The 19,393-nt window shown below is 29.9% G+C and overlaps 1 protein-coding gene across 1 annotated transcript in view; it reads right to left on the reverse strand.

Annotated features, from left to right (window-relative positions):
• LOC129220177 (transcription factor E3-like) overlaps nt 1–19,393 on the reverse strand; it is a 91,243-nt gene continuing 71,850 nt past the window's right edge. Inside the window, exons 3-8 of the mRNA XM_054854530.1 lie at nt 18,588–18,794; nt 14,338–14,433; nt 12,255–12,426; nt 10,317–10,392; nt 7,276–7,441; nt 1–3,757 (exon numbers count right to left, since the gene is read on the reverse strand). Coding sequence (XP_054710505.1) covers nt 3,272–3,757; nt 7,276–7,441; nt 10,317–10,392; nt 12,255–12,426; nt 14,338–14,433; nt 18,588–18,794 — 1,203 coding nt within the window. The 3' untranslated portion in view covers nt 1–3,271. The remainder of the gene's footprint in view (nt 3,758–7,275; nt 7,442–10,316; nt 10,393–12,254; nt 12,427–14,337; nt 14,434–18,587; nt 18,795–19,393) is intronic.

Consider the following 19,393-nt stretch of genomic DNA (forward strand, 5'->3'; position numbering starts at 1 on the left):
TGATTTGGTACGTACACAGAGTATCTTAAATAATTTTAATCAAACAATTTGAGACAAATTTAAGGTATTTAATGTGTGATTCTTTTGTGAAAATTAGGAAATTTCAAAACTTTAATAGCATTTTTAGAAAGCAGAGAATCTGTCAATAGCATTGGACAGTCCCCATGTGTTAAGCATCATCGTAAATTATGGAAGAAAAAAAAATACTTAGTAGAATTACAAATGAGAAAGTGAGAAGATAAGGGATGTAAGTAACAAAATTTAAAATTAGGAGATAACCAGTACAAATGGTAGGTGAACTTCTTCTCTCTTCTGGGGCAAAATATTGTCTTTGTAGCCCTATTAGGCGCTGCTATACAGCAAGATTTAGAAAAAAATTCCAATGAAAGCCTACCTAGGGCCTTATCTTTAAATGCGTTTTACTGAAAACTAGAAAATGTCCACTTACATTCCTTTGCTTCTCACTGCCTTAAATGCTGATGGACTATAATAAGAATTTTTAATCTATAGTTTAACTTAAGTGTAAATGACTATACAGTGGAACCTTGTTGAAATGAAATTGCTCAAGATTATGATAATTCTGTATGAAACAAATAAAATACTTGATAAATTACACATTAACATTTTTATAAATCTCGATAAACACAAAATGTTGGGAATAATAGACCAGATAAAAATAGTGGCTGCATTTCACAGAAGGACAAGCTTTGTTTGAATACAAGCAGTAAGTTCTGAAATTTTTATGCTGACTATATCTGAACACTGAGCTCTTTTTCAAGCATTTTGAAACACATTAATTTCACTGTTGGGCATAAAATGAGATGCATGAAATTGTCACTGGTCATTAGGTCATGTATGTCACCTCCCAACATAAGAACTATGAAGTCATTTTAAGGGATTGTTTCAGTTGTTTGTTTTAAGGGGTTGTTTGAATTTAGACTTTCTTCTTGTTATGTCACCCTAGAAACGGTCTCAAACATTGAATATGCCAAGAAATGTAACAATAAATATAATTTTTTTTTCATTTTCATACATAAAAGCAAAATTTGTTCAAAACAAGGTTCGTGATTTTTTTTTTATTTAAAAAAAAAAATCAAAAAAAGTTTTTTTTTAAATTTAAATCAGATTTTTTTTTTAATGTTCAAAAATTTGTATATATTAATTTCTTCACATATAAATATAACATATTTCATACAATAGATGAATCCATTCAATTACTTTTAAGATTAAGATAAGTTCTTTAACTATTCAATAATATTTTAAGATATATTTATCTTAAAAAATATTAATATAAATATATCTTATTTATATTTTAATTTTATTTATATTTTAAGATATATTAAGATATATTTATAAATACATTATAATGCTTGGATAAGATGCGATTTTGTTTTATGTTTTGCTTAAAGATAAGGTTTCCCTCATCATGTATGTTTTTAGTGTAAAATAATATGTTGCACAATTACTTTTCTGAACTACATTAGTCATGGTGTATAAGAAAAATTCTGAATTTTTATTTAGTTCTAAACTTGTTTCTAAACTTGTTTCTAAACTTTTGTTCTAATTTTGGAGTAAAAGCAATAGAGTGAAAATCAGTTACACACACAGAAAGAGGGATCTATGTAATTTTGCCTGTTGAAGTTAAGATACTGCAGTGTAGTTAAATTTAGAGCAATACATTCTAAAAATGCAAAATTAATTTATAAATGTAAAATAAACTGTTTTTAATGAATGATTTTGTTAAAAAAAATCACTTAATTCAAATCAATGATTTTTTTTAAAGCACTTGATTTAAATAAGGATTTTAATCACGATTTAAATCAAGATCGTTGATTTAAATCAAGCTGATTTAAATCAACGTACCCTGGTTCAAAATACATATTAATACATATATATTTGTTTACTACTTAACCACTGAAATATTAAACCATTTGTATCTACTATTAACTTAATGTTATAGTACATATATTTTTAAGTCTAAATATAGCAAGACATTCTTTGCTTAGCAAATACATGTTTTGAACATGATGAAAGATTTCAGTGACCCTTTTTTGAATCTCAACAAGGTTCAACTGCATTAACCAAATTTTGCAAAAGAATGCAAATACATGAAATGGTTTATCTATTACTAAACATTTAAACAATAAACAGTTGACTTAACATAAAGCTTTAAATTTCAGTTGTATATGTATGTTGCCATACATAAAACACAGATGTACAAGTTATCTGAAAAGCTTTGACGCATTCTAAAAATTCATAGAAAATCAACAAGTCATATCAATATGCAGTTTGCGCCATAATACTTATATTAATACAGGTCCAAAAAAGTTTTATGACATTGTATAAAGAAAAAAGTGTACGTGTAAATAATTTTCACTGACGCTCCATTGTCCCAGTAAAATATAAATAATTTTTACTGTGATGATACAGCAATTACTTATAGTTATAATTTTTTCTTTCTTTTGTTTCCTATTTTTTACAGTGTCATAAGAATATCTTGAATCTATGAAGTTTTATAGCGCAAACCACATATTAATAGAACAATCTGTTGCTTGTATATGAATTTTTAAATTGTGTCAAGGACTTTTTGGACACCTAGTACAAATATATTTTATTTTGTTCGTTGAAACTTTTTATTTGGCAACTATAAATGAACAATTGAATTCCATACTCTCAAACAGCAAAAAAGACAAAGTCCCTGCCGGGCTTTAAAAAATTGATATTGAAAGACAAAACTAATTCTTGAGCAAAAGAATGAACAATTTTACTAGAAATGCCCAATAACAGATCAGTTACACACGAAATCTGTGTAATAATTTTTCAAGATGTTTTCCATTTGAAATTTCCTTTAGATCATACATATTTCTCCCCCATTATTTGCAAGATTATTTTCAGAAACAATGCATAAAAGAGAAAACTGCAGGAACAGTTAATCTTTACCGACAGTCTAATGTTTTACCCTCTCAGAAGACGATAGATTAAAAATTCCTTTTCTGAAACCAAACAGACAAGTAGTTGCATGCAACTACAACCATCATAAGACATATCAAAAAACCCATAAAACGTCAAACACGATGTAACTTGCCTTCATGTAAAATGAAATAAGCTTTCCAACTGTACTCATAAGTTAAAGAATGCAAAACCTTTCACAAACATACTCGACCGACCCGACTCTTGAACATCATCTTTGAAGAAATGCTAATAAACAGCAAACTGATGTACAATCCATTTCATAAAAAATATTTACCTAATATGCTTCACTAAATATTTGCTAAGACATGAAATCCATATTTTCGGGGGTAAAAGTGTCCCTAGACGACAACATGGGGTCCCCGGTGACTGGCTGATCATCCTCCATCATAAGGTCATCAAAAGGACTGTAAGAAGGTACAGGACTTGCACAACAGGTGATTGGACTTTGACTGCACGAGGATGAAGATACTTGAGATTGCGATTCTTTTTTGACTGTCAGAAATTGCATGATAGGAAGTCTCTTACGAGCGTTGGTAGGATCACTGTGTGGGAGCTGTACAGCAGTCATATCAAGATTTGAATAATCACTGATGCATTGTTCGTGCACAGGAAGCACTCTCTGTTGGTGGCCTGCAAAGAATTTGTCGTTGCAAGAGCCGTTGGAGAGAGGAGGACTTGGCAGAATCTCTTGTTTTATTATGGCTTTGAGCTCTGCTTCAGTCGAAGGATACCAAGTGGATTCATCAACTGGAATATTGTTTGCTTTTAACTGAAGCTCTAAAGACTGAAAGAAAGGTTTACATCAAAATGTGACAGTATCATATATATATTATTTCTCAAAGGTTTTTTTTTTTCTTTCTGGTGACACAATGCCACAACTCTCTCCATACTTTATGAAAGTTCCAAAGTAAGGCATCATTTTAAAGATTTGTTTCACCCATTTCGGCAAAATATAGAGACAATTCACAATTTGGCTGTTTTTCCGGGAGAAAAAACGATTAATTTTATTTTTTAATATGCATTGCTTCAATGCATAGCATCCCACAATGGATATCAATGGAGCGTCATGAATACTAAGGTTGCAAGTTTGAATCCCCAACGGCCGAAAATAATCTTTTTTACGAGTTATTTGGGGCAGAAGCCCAGTAGTTCAAAAAGCATATTTCAACTAAGACTTCATTTACTTCCTAATTTACTTGTTTACTTAAGATTTATTGAGATAGATTATGTATCTTTGAAGTGATGCATAGTGTATATAAATCTTAATGCTAGAATATTTAAATGACAAGAGAACTAAAGTTCAAGAGCACTTAGAGTCGGCATAAAATTTCGCTAATACCTACACACATTTGCATTTTTGATAGACGATGCAGTTAAAGCAAGGGAAAAAAACATAAAACAGAAAATATCAGTGTGACTCCGTGCTTTTATAATAAAATTTAATGCTGAATTTTCACCTTTCAAAGAACTTTTTTGATCTCAATATAATAAAAGAAGTCCTTTGCATAAATGGGAGAACAATCAATAAACATTAATTTTTATGATAATCTTCATTATTAAAATGTGTTAAGAATATTTTCTTTTAAGCTTGTACTGAGGCTTTTGATTAATATATATTTTTTTTAATAAAGAAATTGTATTCTAAATGTACTAAATCAGGAGAAATAATGTCTACAATAAAAAACATAACGATTTTCTTAAAATCTATTTGTCTTATTTTTATTAAGCGTTCTCTCTGATACATAGGGTAAAATATTATATGATCAGTAACTTTTTTTTAAAATCTTTAAACGAAATATGTGTTGATCTTTTAATTTTTTAAGTTGTGTAATGTATATCATCAGATATGTTTAAGAACAGATGGTTTTAATTTTACTTTTATTTATTTATTTATCGTAGCGAGCTGTAATTACAGTCGAGTCTCCGTACAGCGAACACTTTTATTTAGCAAAGTTCTCATGTTCATTGAACACAGAAAGTTTCAATAAAAAAGTATGCAAATCTGTATCTCTTTAACGAATATCAAACGACCAAATTTCTCTATCACAAAGTTTTTATGGGGGAGAAAGTGCCGATGTTTCGGAAAATAAAAGCCTTTCTTCTGGTGCTTTTATCGAGGCTTACTCAAACATTCTTTTCATTCTTGTGGGGATAGAAGGGGAAGAATTTGAAAGGAGGAGAGTAGAATTCCTAGATGGGGTGAGGTTTCCTGAAATGTGTTGGCGCTGGGCTCGAGTCTCTTGAACTGATCATGTGCACATTTCACTCATTTTCACCTTGCACTGCTGGGTGGTGCGTTGTTCTCAAAATGTGGAAGAGAAAGTGTTTGTTAAATTAATATAACTTCAAAATATACACAATATTTTTCATGGTAATATGTATTTAATCTAAAAATAATTAAGTGGGATTTTACTTAATATATACAGCCTTACTCGACTGTATGAGGAAATCAATCTTCAAGAATTTATTCTTTCTTATTTGTAATTAATAATGTCTGAACTATCACAGTAAATCATTTCTTTGATTATTTATACCAAGGCCCATTTAGGTATATTTAGTAATTTTTTAATAGTTAAGGATTTTCAAATAATATTCACCTATAGATGTATAGGGGAATATTGTTTGAAACATATGTGGAAATGAGATTACAAGAGTTTAACTCTTAATTATTTAATTGATTATAAAGACATTAGGTATAAATATAGATATTAAACATTCATTAATAAATAATTCTTAAAATCTTCATGACTTTCCTAAAATAAAATTGTTTTTCTCACAAATAGTGTTCGTTAATTTGGGTTTTTTTGAGGAAAAAAACATTTTTTTTTACCAACCCCGCACTTAGTCAAGTGCATGCGGGGTAAAGAGAAATCATTCATTATGTTTATTTATTTAACAATTTCTTTCATTTTATGATTCGCTTATTTATTTATTCCTTCACTTGTTTTCTTATTCATTAATTATTTTATTGAAACACATTAAAAAAATCAGTGAAAAAATTGCACTTTTTTAAGATAATTTTTTTTTTATACTACATACTCTATGTACTGTAATTTTCAAAAAAAAAAAAAAAAAAACTGATTTGTTCATTTTGAAAAACATAAGTTATCTTAACTATTTCACTTTGTCCCACATTCCCTACTTTTGCAATAAAATAAAGTGACTATACATGCTTTTTTTTTTTTTTAAATGAGTCAAGACTAAATCAATTTAAAACAAATAAAATACAACTTCAATGACCGATTTATTTTATTAAGACGCAGGCATTATGAAGTATAAATGCGAAACTTCATAAAAGCAGAATTGTAATTAGTATAAGTTCAAAGAGTTACTATATAAAATCCCATTTGAAATGGCACAGAGAATTAGTCAGAGTTAAACATGCACGCTAAGCCCAGTAGCAGAAGCGGCACGATGTTGCAACATGCATTGTAGATTTTCAAGAAAGGGTGCCAGACTATATCTTAGTTTAAGCAAATAAGAAAATAATAATAAAATAAAATTAATTAATTAATAAATAAATAAAATTTTTAAAGGGGAAAAAAAGTAAATTTTAGAGAACAAATGTTGCACTGTCTTTCCTGGGATTTAGGAGATAATCCACAAGCACAGCCTACTTGTAGTTTTTAAGTTATAGCATCTTATTTTTATGCATTTTACAATTAATTTCAAAAGTGTTTTTGTCCTGCAAGCTGTCTAAGGGCGGGGGGGGGGGGGGGTCTGCATTAAAGATGGCTGAAAAAGATTCTGCTTCCTAGGGCTTTATTTGGAGAGCCCTTGGGCAATTAGGAGTTTAAGGAACTTGGATTTATGATTGAATAATTTTGAAACTAGAAAACTGAGACACACTTTTTTTTAATATTTATTTTTCTATGCTTATAACTTTATTAGAGGAAAACTATGAAATTTAAACATTATATTTTCTAAAAACAAGTTATCCTCGTGTTTCTATCCAGACTTTTTTAACCAAAAATTAGTTTCACTTAATATATGTCACAAATAAATGTGCATTACTGAATACAAAGTATAAATAAATGATTAAATAAACAAATAAGTTTAAATTACTTTTAAATACATCGTCGCCTCAGAGCAACACTAAGACATCAAATTCCAGGAATAACACTAGGATATCCTACTGTTGCTCTAAGGCGACGACATGGTTGTTATAATTTTAAATATATATTATATATTTGTATCAGTTGCTAATTAATGTGGCAATATACATGATTCAAAATTGCCTTTTATTTATAAGAACTCTATTTTTACTGTCATAGATAAATTTGAAAAGACTGACGAGTTTACCTGTATTCTAAGCAATAGTTTCTTATTTAATTGTTCCACTGCATGGCAACGGAGTTCCAAATCTGGAATCTTTTGGACTTCTTGTTTGAGGCACCGGACATAATCAACTGATGCTTTCAATATGGTACCTTTGTTCTGTCTAAGATCCTTGACTAAATCATAATACCTACACCAAGAATTACTATTTTTAAAATAAACTCAAAACATCAGTTATACACAAAAGTAAAAATAATTAAATCAAATACACTTTCACACACATAAAGGGCTTTAAGGAAAAATAAAATAAAATAAGTGTATTTCAAACATAAAATTGACATATGGTTTTGTTCAGGGTACAACAAAGTCTAGGCATCAAGTTGCCTGGACGACCAAAAAATACTTTGGTAAGATTTTTTTTCAGGATTTATAAGAGCCTCAAATTAGTCCATAAGAGCAACTGTTTTTTTTTTTTGAACTGCTCATTTTTTTTTCTTTTTTTGCAAAATATGCATTTTATGCTCAAAGTTCTTCCATAAAAGCAATTGACAAAAGTAAAATGCTTTTGGTAGCATATCCACACACTTCAGTTTACAACATCTTTGTAGGAACTAATAATTAAGTTATGAGCTGCCCATAATTGAGTAATTTTTATTTTCAAATAATAAATAAAATATTATGGCAACAATGGTGAGGTGTCCAGGGTGAGAGTTTTTAAACAAAAATTGTTTGCATTGGATAATTCCTAGAAAAGTAACTGGGGGGAGGGGAGACATCAGATAACAGTATAATAATAATTAGCTCATAATTAATTAATCAGTTATATTATTTTTTATTCTGTTTTTCCGATGCATTTTTATACAATGAGCATTTTTTCATCCTTTTTTAAAAATTCTCTCAATGATTTTTACAAGAAAGAAGGCTAAAAGAAATAAAACTCTCAAGTAATCTCGAATAACGTGACCATTTAACACATATGCCAGTTGACATGTGACTATACTAAGCTGGTAAGAGGAAAAAAAAGAATCAATAGGCTAAGTACAAAAAGTATGTAACAGTGCAGCCAGAAATTACCTTCTAGGTGGAGTTTAAAGTGAAAACTGCCCAATATGCATATAATCTACTATATTAGGATTGGCAACATGTGTTGAAACCAAGGAGAGTTTTTGAGCCCAAAATCTCCCCCCTGGTTGCACCACTCATAGTATAATTAAAATACAAAGGAAAACGCATTCAAAATGAAAGTTTATAGGGATCAATCAATAAAGAAGTTCAATGGAAAAGGTCTATTATAAGGTTAAAAACAAATCAAGTGCGGAGAAGCACCTGCATTTGCAAATTGAGCTGTGAGGAAATGAATCAGGAATTTAATTACGATGCATAAAAAAAAAAAGTTTTATCTAAAACTGAACAAGCATACTCTCTTGGGCATAGACACATTTACCGTCTCAATACATTTATTTCTATTGGCTTAAATATATATTTTTGAACATGAGTTTCAAAACAAAAATGTATATTTATGTAAAAAGAAAGCTTTCATCAAAATAAAAATGGACTGAAGTCATGAGGGGGGGGGGGGGTCTCAGGTCTGGCAATTATGTTTCAGCATATTTAAAGTGCTAATGTGCTTTCTATTATTTTAATTTTAAATTCAAAAGCTACTTCACTTTTTTTTAAACATTCAAGCACACAAACATAGGAAAATTAAAACTATTAATAAAGGACAACAATTTTTCCCTCTTCCTTCCTTTGAAACTAAAAATTTGAAAAAAAAAAAAACTCAATTTTATACAATAGACTGCATCTAATATTGCTGTTTTTGTATCAAATGTTTTTGATTGCAGCAAAGAAAAAACTGGCATTTATTTGAATTGTGATGTCTTGAATTGAAACTGCTTTTTGCAATTATGAATTGCGATAGGAATATAACTCATTGGGTTTTTTGTCTTTATGAATAGAGTTGAAATAGAGAAGAAATTTGCACCCATTATATTATGAATAGCTATTTTCTAGAATAGGTAATACAAGGCATATCCATGAAAAAAAGGAATAGTAATTGCAATGCAGAATTAAAGGATTATTATGATGTCGTCTAAGCACAAAAGTGGTATCTGCAATTGAATTCAAATGGAGAAATTGCTTTTTAAAGTTTTGCACCTCCATATATTTGATTCAGATGTCACTTTTCCAAAATTTTTTAAAAAAGGTTTCCCATTCTCAAATGACCGTAAAATATTGTATTTAGGTAAAACATGTTATAAAGTACCCCATGGTGACAATAACTCAATTTTGTTAAGAAGTGCAGGTACGACATTTGTGCTTAGCATGGCAGTATTTGTAACTGTACTCTTATCATAAAGAGTATATTTACAGCATAGCATCCCCTCAGAGCAACAGTAGGATATCTTACTGTTGCTTCTGGAATAAGATATCTTACTGTTGCTTTGAGGTGATGAAAAACTCTGGTATTTTTATTTCTTATTGATCTGATGGGAATCGGTAAACTGGAAATTTTGCATTTAGATGAAGTTTTGCTACTTAAGTTCATCTATATGGGTGTTTTTCAAGAAAAACTGCACTTTTACACACAGAAAAAGAAATGTTTCAATAATGTAAAACCTGCTTGAGTAAAGCCTTGAATAGAAAAATAAATGAAAGCAAACCGCAGACGATTTGTAACCATAATGATAAAAAATGCTATAAAAACATCAGTTTAGATGAAAATAATTTCATTACTGTAACTTAATCTTTTATTTTTCATCATGAATGTAATTCTGTCACAAATGAAATTAATCCCAATACTTTGAAAAAATAAAATGAAAGTAGATCTTTTAATCTAAATCAAAAATAATTTAATACAAAGATATAAACATAACAAAATAATATTCTTAAAAAACAAAAACACTTTCATTTTATTTTACAGCAGTAGTATAGTTGGGGCAAATCTAACCTGACAGCATCATACAGCTTTGACTAGGATCTGCATAGCCTTCACAATGCTAGTTAGGTTTGCCTCAACTGTAGAAACACTAATGACAGGACAGCGTAAGAAAACTAATACGTACGGATCATTACTACGAGGCAGTAAGGTGCCTAATTCTTTAATTCTGTCATTTATATTGAATCTTCTTCTTCGTTCAACTGCAAAAAATAAACATTACTATTTCAGAAAGGCGCTTAATAGTTTAAACTACACGCAATATTTTACAATATTAGAATATTTTATAATTTTTATGCATATTGAGCTTTTACTTTTGTAGATATCAAATAAATCTTGCAATATTTTAAGGATAAAATTCATAAGTATGAAAGAGAGTTAAAACTAAAACCGAAACACACTAAGCAACACAACTTTTCACTATTGTTTTAACAAGCAAATAAAATGGTCCTACACCTTCCTTATTTATTATTACAGTGAAACCTGTGTAAGTTGACCTCTTGCGGTGCAGTACTTTGGTGGTCAACTTAGACAGGTGGTCAACTTATAGAGAGAAGTAATGATTTTTTTTTTGTCATTTTTTGTTCTATGCATTCATTTTTTAACTAATTCGAATACTTTAAACTCACTTTCATTGTTTAAAATTACTTTAAAACAATAAGAAAAATGGTGTTTAAATATTTTTAGAGATTATTTACCAGAATTGCGTGTAAAATATCATACAAATTCAAAATTTCTGTAAATCGATCAAAATAAAAAAAAAAATGTCCCATAGCTTATAAAAAAACTACTTACTTGATATTAACAATTCCTAAAAATTTATAACAAGTCAAAAGTGACTCAAATTCTTCATTCGATGTTTTCCTGTACATTTGTAACCATGGCAATTTACTCTTCAACAAAATAAATCCTTATTGAAGTTTGGCGCATTTTTTTGGGGGGGACTTAACATTAACCCAATGCTTTTCGTTGGAAACGTAAATATTCATAGGTTTTTCTAAAATGTCTGGTTGCTTATTTGAGGCATCTCTGATTAAACTTTTTATACAATCTAATGCTTTTGCCAAGTGGTCAACTTACAAAGGGCTTTTTACAATACTCCAAACCAAAGCTGGTGTATATTAGTGGTCAAGATAAACAGGTGGTCAAGATAGAGAGGTGGTCAAGTTAGAGGTTTCAATTCAATATATAAGATAGGACTAATTCCGTTCCTGACAAAAGTGGTCAACTTAGACAGGTGGTCAACTTACAAAGGTGGTCAACTTTACAGGTTTTACTGTATTAATATTATTAGTTTTTCCCCTTTGGCAAAACAGTAAGTAAAGAATATTTTAACCCTTTAGCCCACAAATTGTGATATTGTGAATTAGAAGAAAAGGTTGATGGCCAGAATGAGATACAAAGGCTTGAAAATAACCTTTCCAAACATTTTTCAGCTTCCCAAAACTAATAACAACATTTATCAGGGACACATAGAAGTAAAAGAAAATAATACAACATATAGAACAAATTTACAAAAAACAGCATGCACGTGTTTTAGGATTACAAGGAACCCCTTTTTCAATGCAAAAGAAATGAGCTCATGGAATGACATACGAGAAAGCCAAAATCCTTAAACTCAACTGTTTTGCACTGAAAAAGGGGTTTTTTTGTAACCCCCCCCCCCCCCCCAAAAAAAAAAAAAAAAAAAAAAAAAACATGTCTAGGCAGTTCCATGAAATTTGTGTGATTGAAGTATCTTTTCTTTTCTGCACAAAACTAGTTCATCATTTCTTACACAGAGAAGTATTTTAGCATCGACTCCATCTAGGATGTACAGTTGGTATTTGGAGAAATAATTTAAATTGCAGTATGAGGTAAAGTACAATATGAGCACAAAGGGTCAAATAGAACTGGGTACTTTGCTATCAATTTAAGGGAAAAATAAGAGTTTACAAACAAAAAAGGTTTTCTTGAGGTTTCTTAACTGTAACTAGGTTTTTTTTTTTAAATTTTTAAATGGGATCACTGTTGTATGTATATACATATATTTATAAAGAAAAAAAGAAAACAATAAGTATCTTACTCCTATTATGATTGTCCTTCTTTTGTCTATCTTTCTGAAAAGCTACAATTTTGTCATCACTAAGAATGTCTTCTTCTGAAACATCTGATAAGCCAACAGGGCAGGAAGTGGAAACATTATCAAGTGCAGGGAGCATAGACAAAACTTCTAAAATGTCAGCTTCAGCAGGCTGCTGGAATATATTTTTTCTTCTAAAGAATTGATCATCTCAAAAATACTAAGTTTTAAATGAATGAAACTATATTTTTCAATTTAACGATTACTTAATGTACATCTTTTCACAGTACTGTTACTATAAAAGTTCTATAGCCTAAGGAATATGGTTCAGAATTGAAGATTAACGATTATATATAAAATTTGAAATAACTTCAAAAATATTCCAACTAAAATAAGTAATATTCAGTAAGTTACCGCCCTATAGCCAGGGCTAAGGCAAAAATACATGGCTGGCGGTGTATTTCATGTAAAATAAGTAATACTTGATTTAAATTTAATGAAACAAAATAGCAGTTTTAATGCTTTTTAATGCTTTAAAGCATTTTCAGAACAGTAAACAAAAATTTAAAAAAAAAAAAACATAAAATGTTACATACAGGGTTTGTATAAAAAATAACCGGACTGAGTTTGTGATGCCCAGGTAAAGCGTTTGTAAGCCGTTAGTTGGTGCTATAGTGGTGGTGGGGTATCGAGGGAAGGAAAGCGGACCCAAGTCAGTTGCCTCCAAACGCTTGGAGGGTTAGCATCGTGTGAGAGAGCAGTGCGTGTTTAGTGACCTCGTCGGATGAAAATGGAGTGTGCCATCGAGCAACGTGTTAACATCAAATTTTGTGTCAAACTCAAGAAAACGCCTATGGAAACTCTTCAAATGATCAATGAGGTTTACGGTGAGAAAGTTTTATCCAGAACTCAAGTCTTCCATCGGCATAAGAATTTCTGAGAGGGCTGCAATGACGTCCACGACGAACAGCGTACTGGAAGTCCATCAACCATTCACACGGACCCAAATGTGCAAAAAGTGCGTGATGTGTTGAACAGTGACCGTTGTCTGAGCATCCGAGCAATCGCAGAAGAGGTCGGGATCGATAAGATGACCGTTCACGACATTGTTAAGAACGATCTAGGCATGAGGAAGATCTGTGCAAAGCTGGTACCAAAACACCTGACGGACGAGCAAAAGGAGCGTTGTGTGCCGGATATGGCACCAGTGGATTCTTCCTATTCCCCAAGGTCAAGAGAGTACTAAAGGGGACATGGTTTGGGACTCTGGAAGCTGTTCAACTCGGTACGACGAGGGCTCTAGAAGCTTTACGGGTTGTCGATTTCCAGGGGGCGTTCAGGGACTGGGAAATCTGGTACCAAAGGGTTATCAACTTTCATGTGGACTGCTTTGAAGATTTCTAGAGAAAAAGTGTAGAAATTTTGCCAATAAATATGTTTTCTAAGCTCAGTCCGGTTACTTTTTATACAAACCCTGTAAACAGATACTGTTTTACACAAGAGATTGCATATAAAAATAAACTCATGTCTCCAAGTATAATAAAAACATACATTATGCTGGGGGGAAAAAACATTAAAAAAACATCAAAGGCAAAAGCCTTTGAAATTTGCATGTTAGTTCAATCAACTTAAAGGCTTGCATTTCTATTTGTCATAGATTTTAGTATGAATAATAATAAATAAATGTCTTGTTCACCTCTTGCATTTCAAAGCAACTAATAAAAAAAGATAGATTGAAAATAAGGATGAATAAAATAAAATAAAACAAAGAAAATTTACTTCTTTTATATTAAAAGCATATACTGCCATGGGCTGGTAAGCAGCAGTATTTACAAAATTCAGTTTCTTAGACATTTGACAAAAAGCTTTTTCGCTCAGTACAACTACAAGTAACGTGCTGGAATTGGACGCTCTTTTCATGATTTATTTTCAGTAGAAATCAAAAAAAAAAAAGTTTGTAAAGTAAAGCTGAAGTACAACAGATGAAATAAATGAAAAATATGCAGACACTTCTTTTTATCTACCCAAAATGCAGTATAACGCGAGTAGCGTCTTTTTGTAAAGCAATACATTGAAATTTACTTACTGCAACAGGAACTGTAAGACTAGGATCAAGAATATTATCAGCAACAGAATCTGTGCATGAGTTGAAGTTTTGAAAATCTTGCCAAAATTCTTCTAACTGTATTTTGAAACAAAAATATTATTAAAAGCAAACTGATTTGATTTGATTTTTTGACATTTAACAATAAGAAAAATGCTAAGGAAAAAAGAAATTAACATATTAAGACTACATTTTAATAGTTTCCTGATTAATATTTATGATACTATTAATGTAAAATTTAAATAATTAACACATTTAAGATACTCTTGACCAGGGTTTGTTGATTAAATTGAACTTAATTTAAATCATGATTAAAATCAACTTAATAAAAATCATGATGAATCGTCATCAAGTGATTTTTAAAAAAATCATGATTTAAATCAAGTGATTTTTAAAAAAATCATAGATTTAAATGAATTGATTTTGTTAAACAAAAACATTAATTGTTTGATTTTTGAAGTTGTTTTTTTTTTTTTTTTTTTTTGAAAATTAATTTTGCATTTTTAGAATGAGTTGCTCTAAATTTAACTACACTGCATTGTAGTTAAATTTAGAGCAATTCAAAAAAAAAAAGTTAGAGCAACTTAAAAAATCAAGTGATTTTAAATTTAGAGTGACTCAAAAACAGAGTTAGAGCAACTTAAAAGAACAAGTGATTAAAAAAAAAGAAAAAAAATCATTGATTTAAAACAATTGATTTTTTTAACAAAATCATTGATTAAAATCAGTTGATTTTCTCTTTGAAAATCAATTTTGCATTTTTAGAATGAGTTGCTCTAAATTTAAATACACTGCATTATACAATCTTAACTTCAACTGGCAAAACTACAAGATCCCTCTTTCTGTGAGTGTAACAGATTTTCAAACTCTTGCAATATTGCTTTTACTACAAAATTACAGTTAAGAATAAAATAAAAGTTCACAGTTTTTTTATACACCATGACAAATATTGTTAAGAAAAGTAATTGTTCAACATATTATTTAAACATACGTGATGATGGAAACCTTATCTTTAAACAAAGCATAAAACAAAATCATATTTTATCTAAACATTATAAAATATTCTATTGAATCTTAGAAAAATATTTAATATTTACAGAACTTATCCTAATTTTAAGAGTTAGCTGAATGAATTCATTAGTTCAGATTGCCTTATTTTAATGTTTTAGCAATTTGCCTTCTTTACCCCTATTGAATCCATTTCAAAACGTTTGTTGACTCTAAGCTGATAAACATAGAAAACTCCCAAAATTTTAAGAATTTTTCTTCTAAAAAGCATGAAAATTCTGACTCTAGGAAATAGTGGTACTATTCTTTAGCTAGAAAGTTGCTTTTTCATCTATTGTATGAAATATATTATGTTTACAAATGTAAAGTAATTAGCATTTTTTTCAAATTAAAAAAAAAATATAAAAAGATCTGATGTAAATTTTAAAAATCCTATACAAATAAAAAAATCGGATTTTTTTTTAGTCAAAAAAGAAAAAAAATTTACAAACCCTGCCCTTGACTTTACTGAGTTACAGGTAGAATAGTGCAACTGTTATGAAAAAGACAATTGAATTATTTATAAGGATACATAAATTAGAAGTGCTAGTTTAAAGAATAAATAGTTCAGACAAAATTACCAAGTTAAAAATGTTTAGATAACTTTTTTGGAAAAACTCAACTATATTTACTTTACAACCTATAATCTACAATTAGTTTAATTTACAATTTGATAGTCTGCTTAAACCATAATCATAATTATGTAACTTGATAAGCAACAAGATCAAGCACTTTGTTGAATAATAAAGAACAAAAAAAGAAACTTATAATGCATACTTGATAGCTACATTTTGCTTTTATGGGTTTCCAAAAAAAGGGGGGGGGGAGGGAAGCAAATATTTGGGAAGTAGAATATACTTAATCTGTTTCCTGCCATGAGTACAGTGAAACTTCTATGAGCGACTACCTCTATATAGCGACCACCTCCATCAACAACCACTTTTCTGATGCACAGATTTTCCCATATATAACATGTTAAAATACCTCTGGGAAAGACCATTGAAACCTCTCACAACGACCGGAAAATTGTGAACCTCAGCATTAACAAATATAGGAATTTTTGTTAGAGAAAACTCAAAATGAGAATGACAACAAGAGAAAAGCAATAGAACATTTTGTTTGTACACAGATCAGTTTTCTCATGTTAATGAAGGTGGAAGGAAACCAGAATAAGGGATTAAAATCTATTCTCCGGTGGGTCCAAACGTGTTCCGTTCTTGCCTTCTCTGTTTGGAACCTCAAAAATTTCACAAAAAGGTGGGCGTTGTTTTTGAACCCTTGTAAAGCTAAGGTAGCACATGCACATCTTGAGGTAAGTCAAGCAGGCGGCTGTCATTGAGGGCAGTTGATTAGAACAGAACTTCTTCAAAAGGTTGTTTCTTGGAATTTCTTGATTGGTTACAGGATGGGGGGAGGGGGGGTAGAACGGAGCATTCCTAGTTCATTACAGTGAAAATCTATTTTTAGCACATTGGAATAGCTCAAGAATTGGTTTCAGTGAAGTTCCATTCTGCATTTCATCACCATACATCGCAGTCAAAATTCTGAAAAAGCTAGTTATCTCTTGCTGGAGAAACGTGTAAAAGTTATCAACTTACACAAGAAAGGAAGATCAGAAAGGAAATTAATGTAAAAAGTATGTTTTATATATAAAAAAAAAAAGTTGCTTTATTGAAATACATTCTTATCATTGTTCTTGATTAATACACCTTAGGAAGAAGAAAAAACAGCTATTGGTGCTGTATTTGCATGTTGGAAAATGACCTCTAAAAGTGACCAACCTCCATTAACGACCACTTTTTCAGGAACCATGAATGGTCGCTCCAGAGAAGTTTCACTGTATTATTGTCGAGTCTCAAAAAAAAAAGTTCTCAGGTACATTCCCATACAATGTGAAATAAAAACCTCAGGCACTTTAGCAAACTGTTCTTCAAAACAATTCTGACGCGGACACTTAGTAGTAACTTTTGTCAGATCAGTGAATATTTTTCAAAAACAAATCCGCAGCCTTAATTTTTTAGACACATGTTAAGTGAGAAACAAAGAAATATTTTGGTAAAAAAGTTTAAAAAATGTTACAATGTAAAAAAGTTCAAATTTGCATATAACCGTGCAGAAGTGTTTTGAAGTTACAAGGAATCTCTCTTTCAAACTAAAGGAGGTGAGCTTCAGAAGAGAAGAAAAAAGAAAATTTTGTTATCTCAAAACATGTTTATGAAGTTCTCTACAAAGCTGCGATTTAATGTTGTTTTATTTCCTTTCATGTGTAAAGTGAACAATGATTTTACATTCTGATGCAAAACTGGATTGTTTTATTAAAGAAAATTTTAAATTTTTGATACTTCCACTATATATATATATATTTTTTTTTTTCTTCATTTTATTAAAACATGCTCTTTCAAAATGAAAGTACTGATGCATTTAGAACTCATTTGGTTAGTTATTTAGCACCTTTGTGATCATCTTAACTTGATATGAGGGCAATGAACATGCTCTTAAGGGGTTACAGTACCTCAAAAATGATGAAACGATCAAAAAACTTTTTATTGCTTATTTCAAAACTAAAAACTATTCTGAACACAGGGGAAAAGTTTCATTGTTTGAGTTCAAATATTTAAAAAGTTATGAGTGGTTTTAGGTCACACTCGCTATGTGTTCTTATGCAAAAGAAAAACTTTAGATTGCTTTTTCTCGATGATGGTTTTTTTTTTTTTTTTTTGTGTTTTCATGTCATTAGAATCCCTAAGGATTTTTTTCTATTGAAGATAGAGTTTTAGAGTAATACTTTTTGCAATTGGGATAACATACTTGACAAAAATGTGCATTGGATAAGCATTTTATAAATTACTCAAATGTTTAGAGATTGTTAAACCTTTAAAAACCAAAATTTTTTGAAAAAAACTTATTAGCAACTCTTTTAGCAAAAGCTTTTTTTAAATTAGTGCAAAAATAAAAGTCTTAGAGATTTTAAAAAATTGAAATTTTTCTCTATTTTTTGAATTTTTAAAAATTGTAGGCACGATTTTTTAATTCTGAAAATAAATTATTGATTACAAAATAAGTATGCATGTTAAGGTTTCAAAGAAATATAAAATTTATTTAAATTAAAGAAAAATGTTTGAAAGGTACTGTGACCCCTTAACTTAAAGCAAAGAAATCCTTAACCAATTTTAATTGCATCTCACCTCAGCTGGACTTGCAGCAGTGCTACTGAGTGCAGCAGAAAAATCACTGGTGGGACTGGGATCAACGCTGTTTATCACAGGGGGCGGTGGTGTCGGCAAACTGGACGCTCGGCCTCCATGGTGAGAGAGTGACAAATACTCTCTCACTTGCCTTTGCTGACTTTCACGAACATGATAAGGAGTAGGATTCTCTAGCTTGCTTTTTACCTAGGAAGGAAAAACAAACAAGCCTTTATGTATTGATGTATAAGAAAATAAAAAAGAAGCTTTGCAAATTGTGTTTTCATTTCAATTTTCAACATGAAAGCAAAATAGCAAATTTTTAAGCATGAATATAAAATGAACAAAAATATTTTCCATATTACAATGTGATTTATTTATTTTAATGCAGAAAATCAATAAAGTCAAACCTTGTTATCATGTCACCTCTGGGACAGCCAACAAAGTGTTATCATAGCCAGAGCGATGTCATATATAGTTTAAAAATTCATAGTTAAACATTAGTTTATAATAAAACTATGGGTTTAATAAAGAAAATAATAGTTTTGATTTTTTAATTAGATTTAACTAATATAAATTTGAATTATTGTTGAAGAAAACTAAAATTATATGAAAAATCTATTTCACTTATTTTATTTTTTTGAATTACTTTCAAATAAGGGTTTGCTTTACTCTTGAATAACATTTCTAGTGGACCTCCATTCTACAAAGAGTATTAATAATGATTAAAAAAAGGGATTTCTGTAATTATCAGCAAGAAAGAAACTAGTTAAAAAGATTCTTCACTTTCGTCTACAATATGATTA

Source organism: Uloborus diversus, chromosome 4, assembly GCF_026930045.1.
Source record: "Uloborus diversus isolate 005 chromosome 4, Udiv.v.3.1, whole genome shotgun sequence".
In the NCBI taxonomy this organism is placed as follows: domain Eukaryota; kingdom Metazoa; phylum Arthropoda; class Arachnida; order Araneae; family Uloboridae; genus Uloborus; species Uloborus diversus.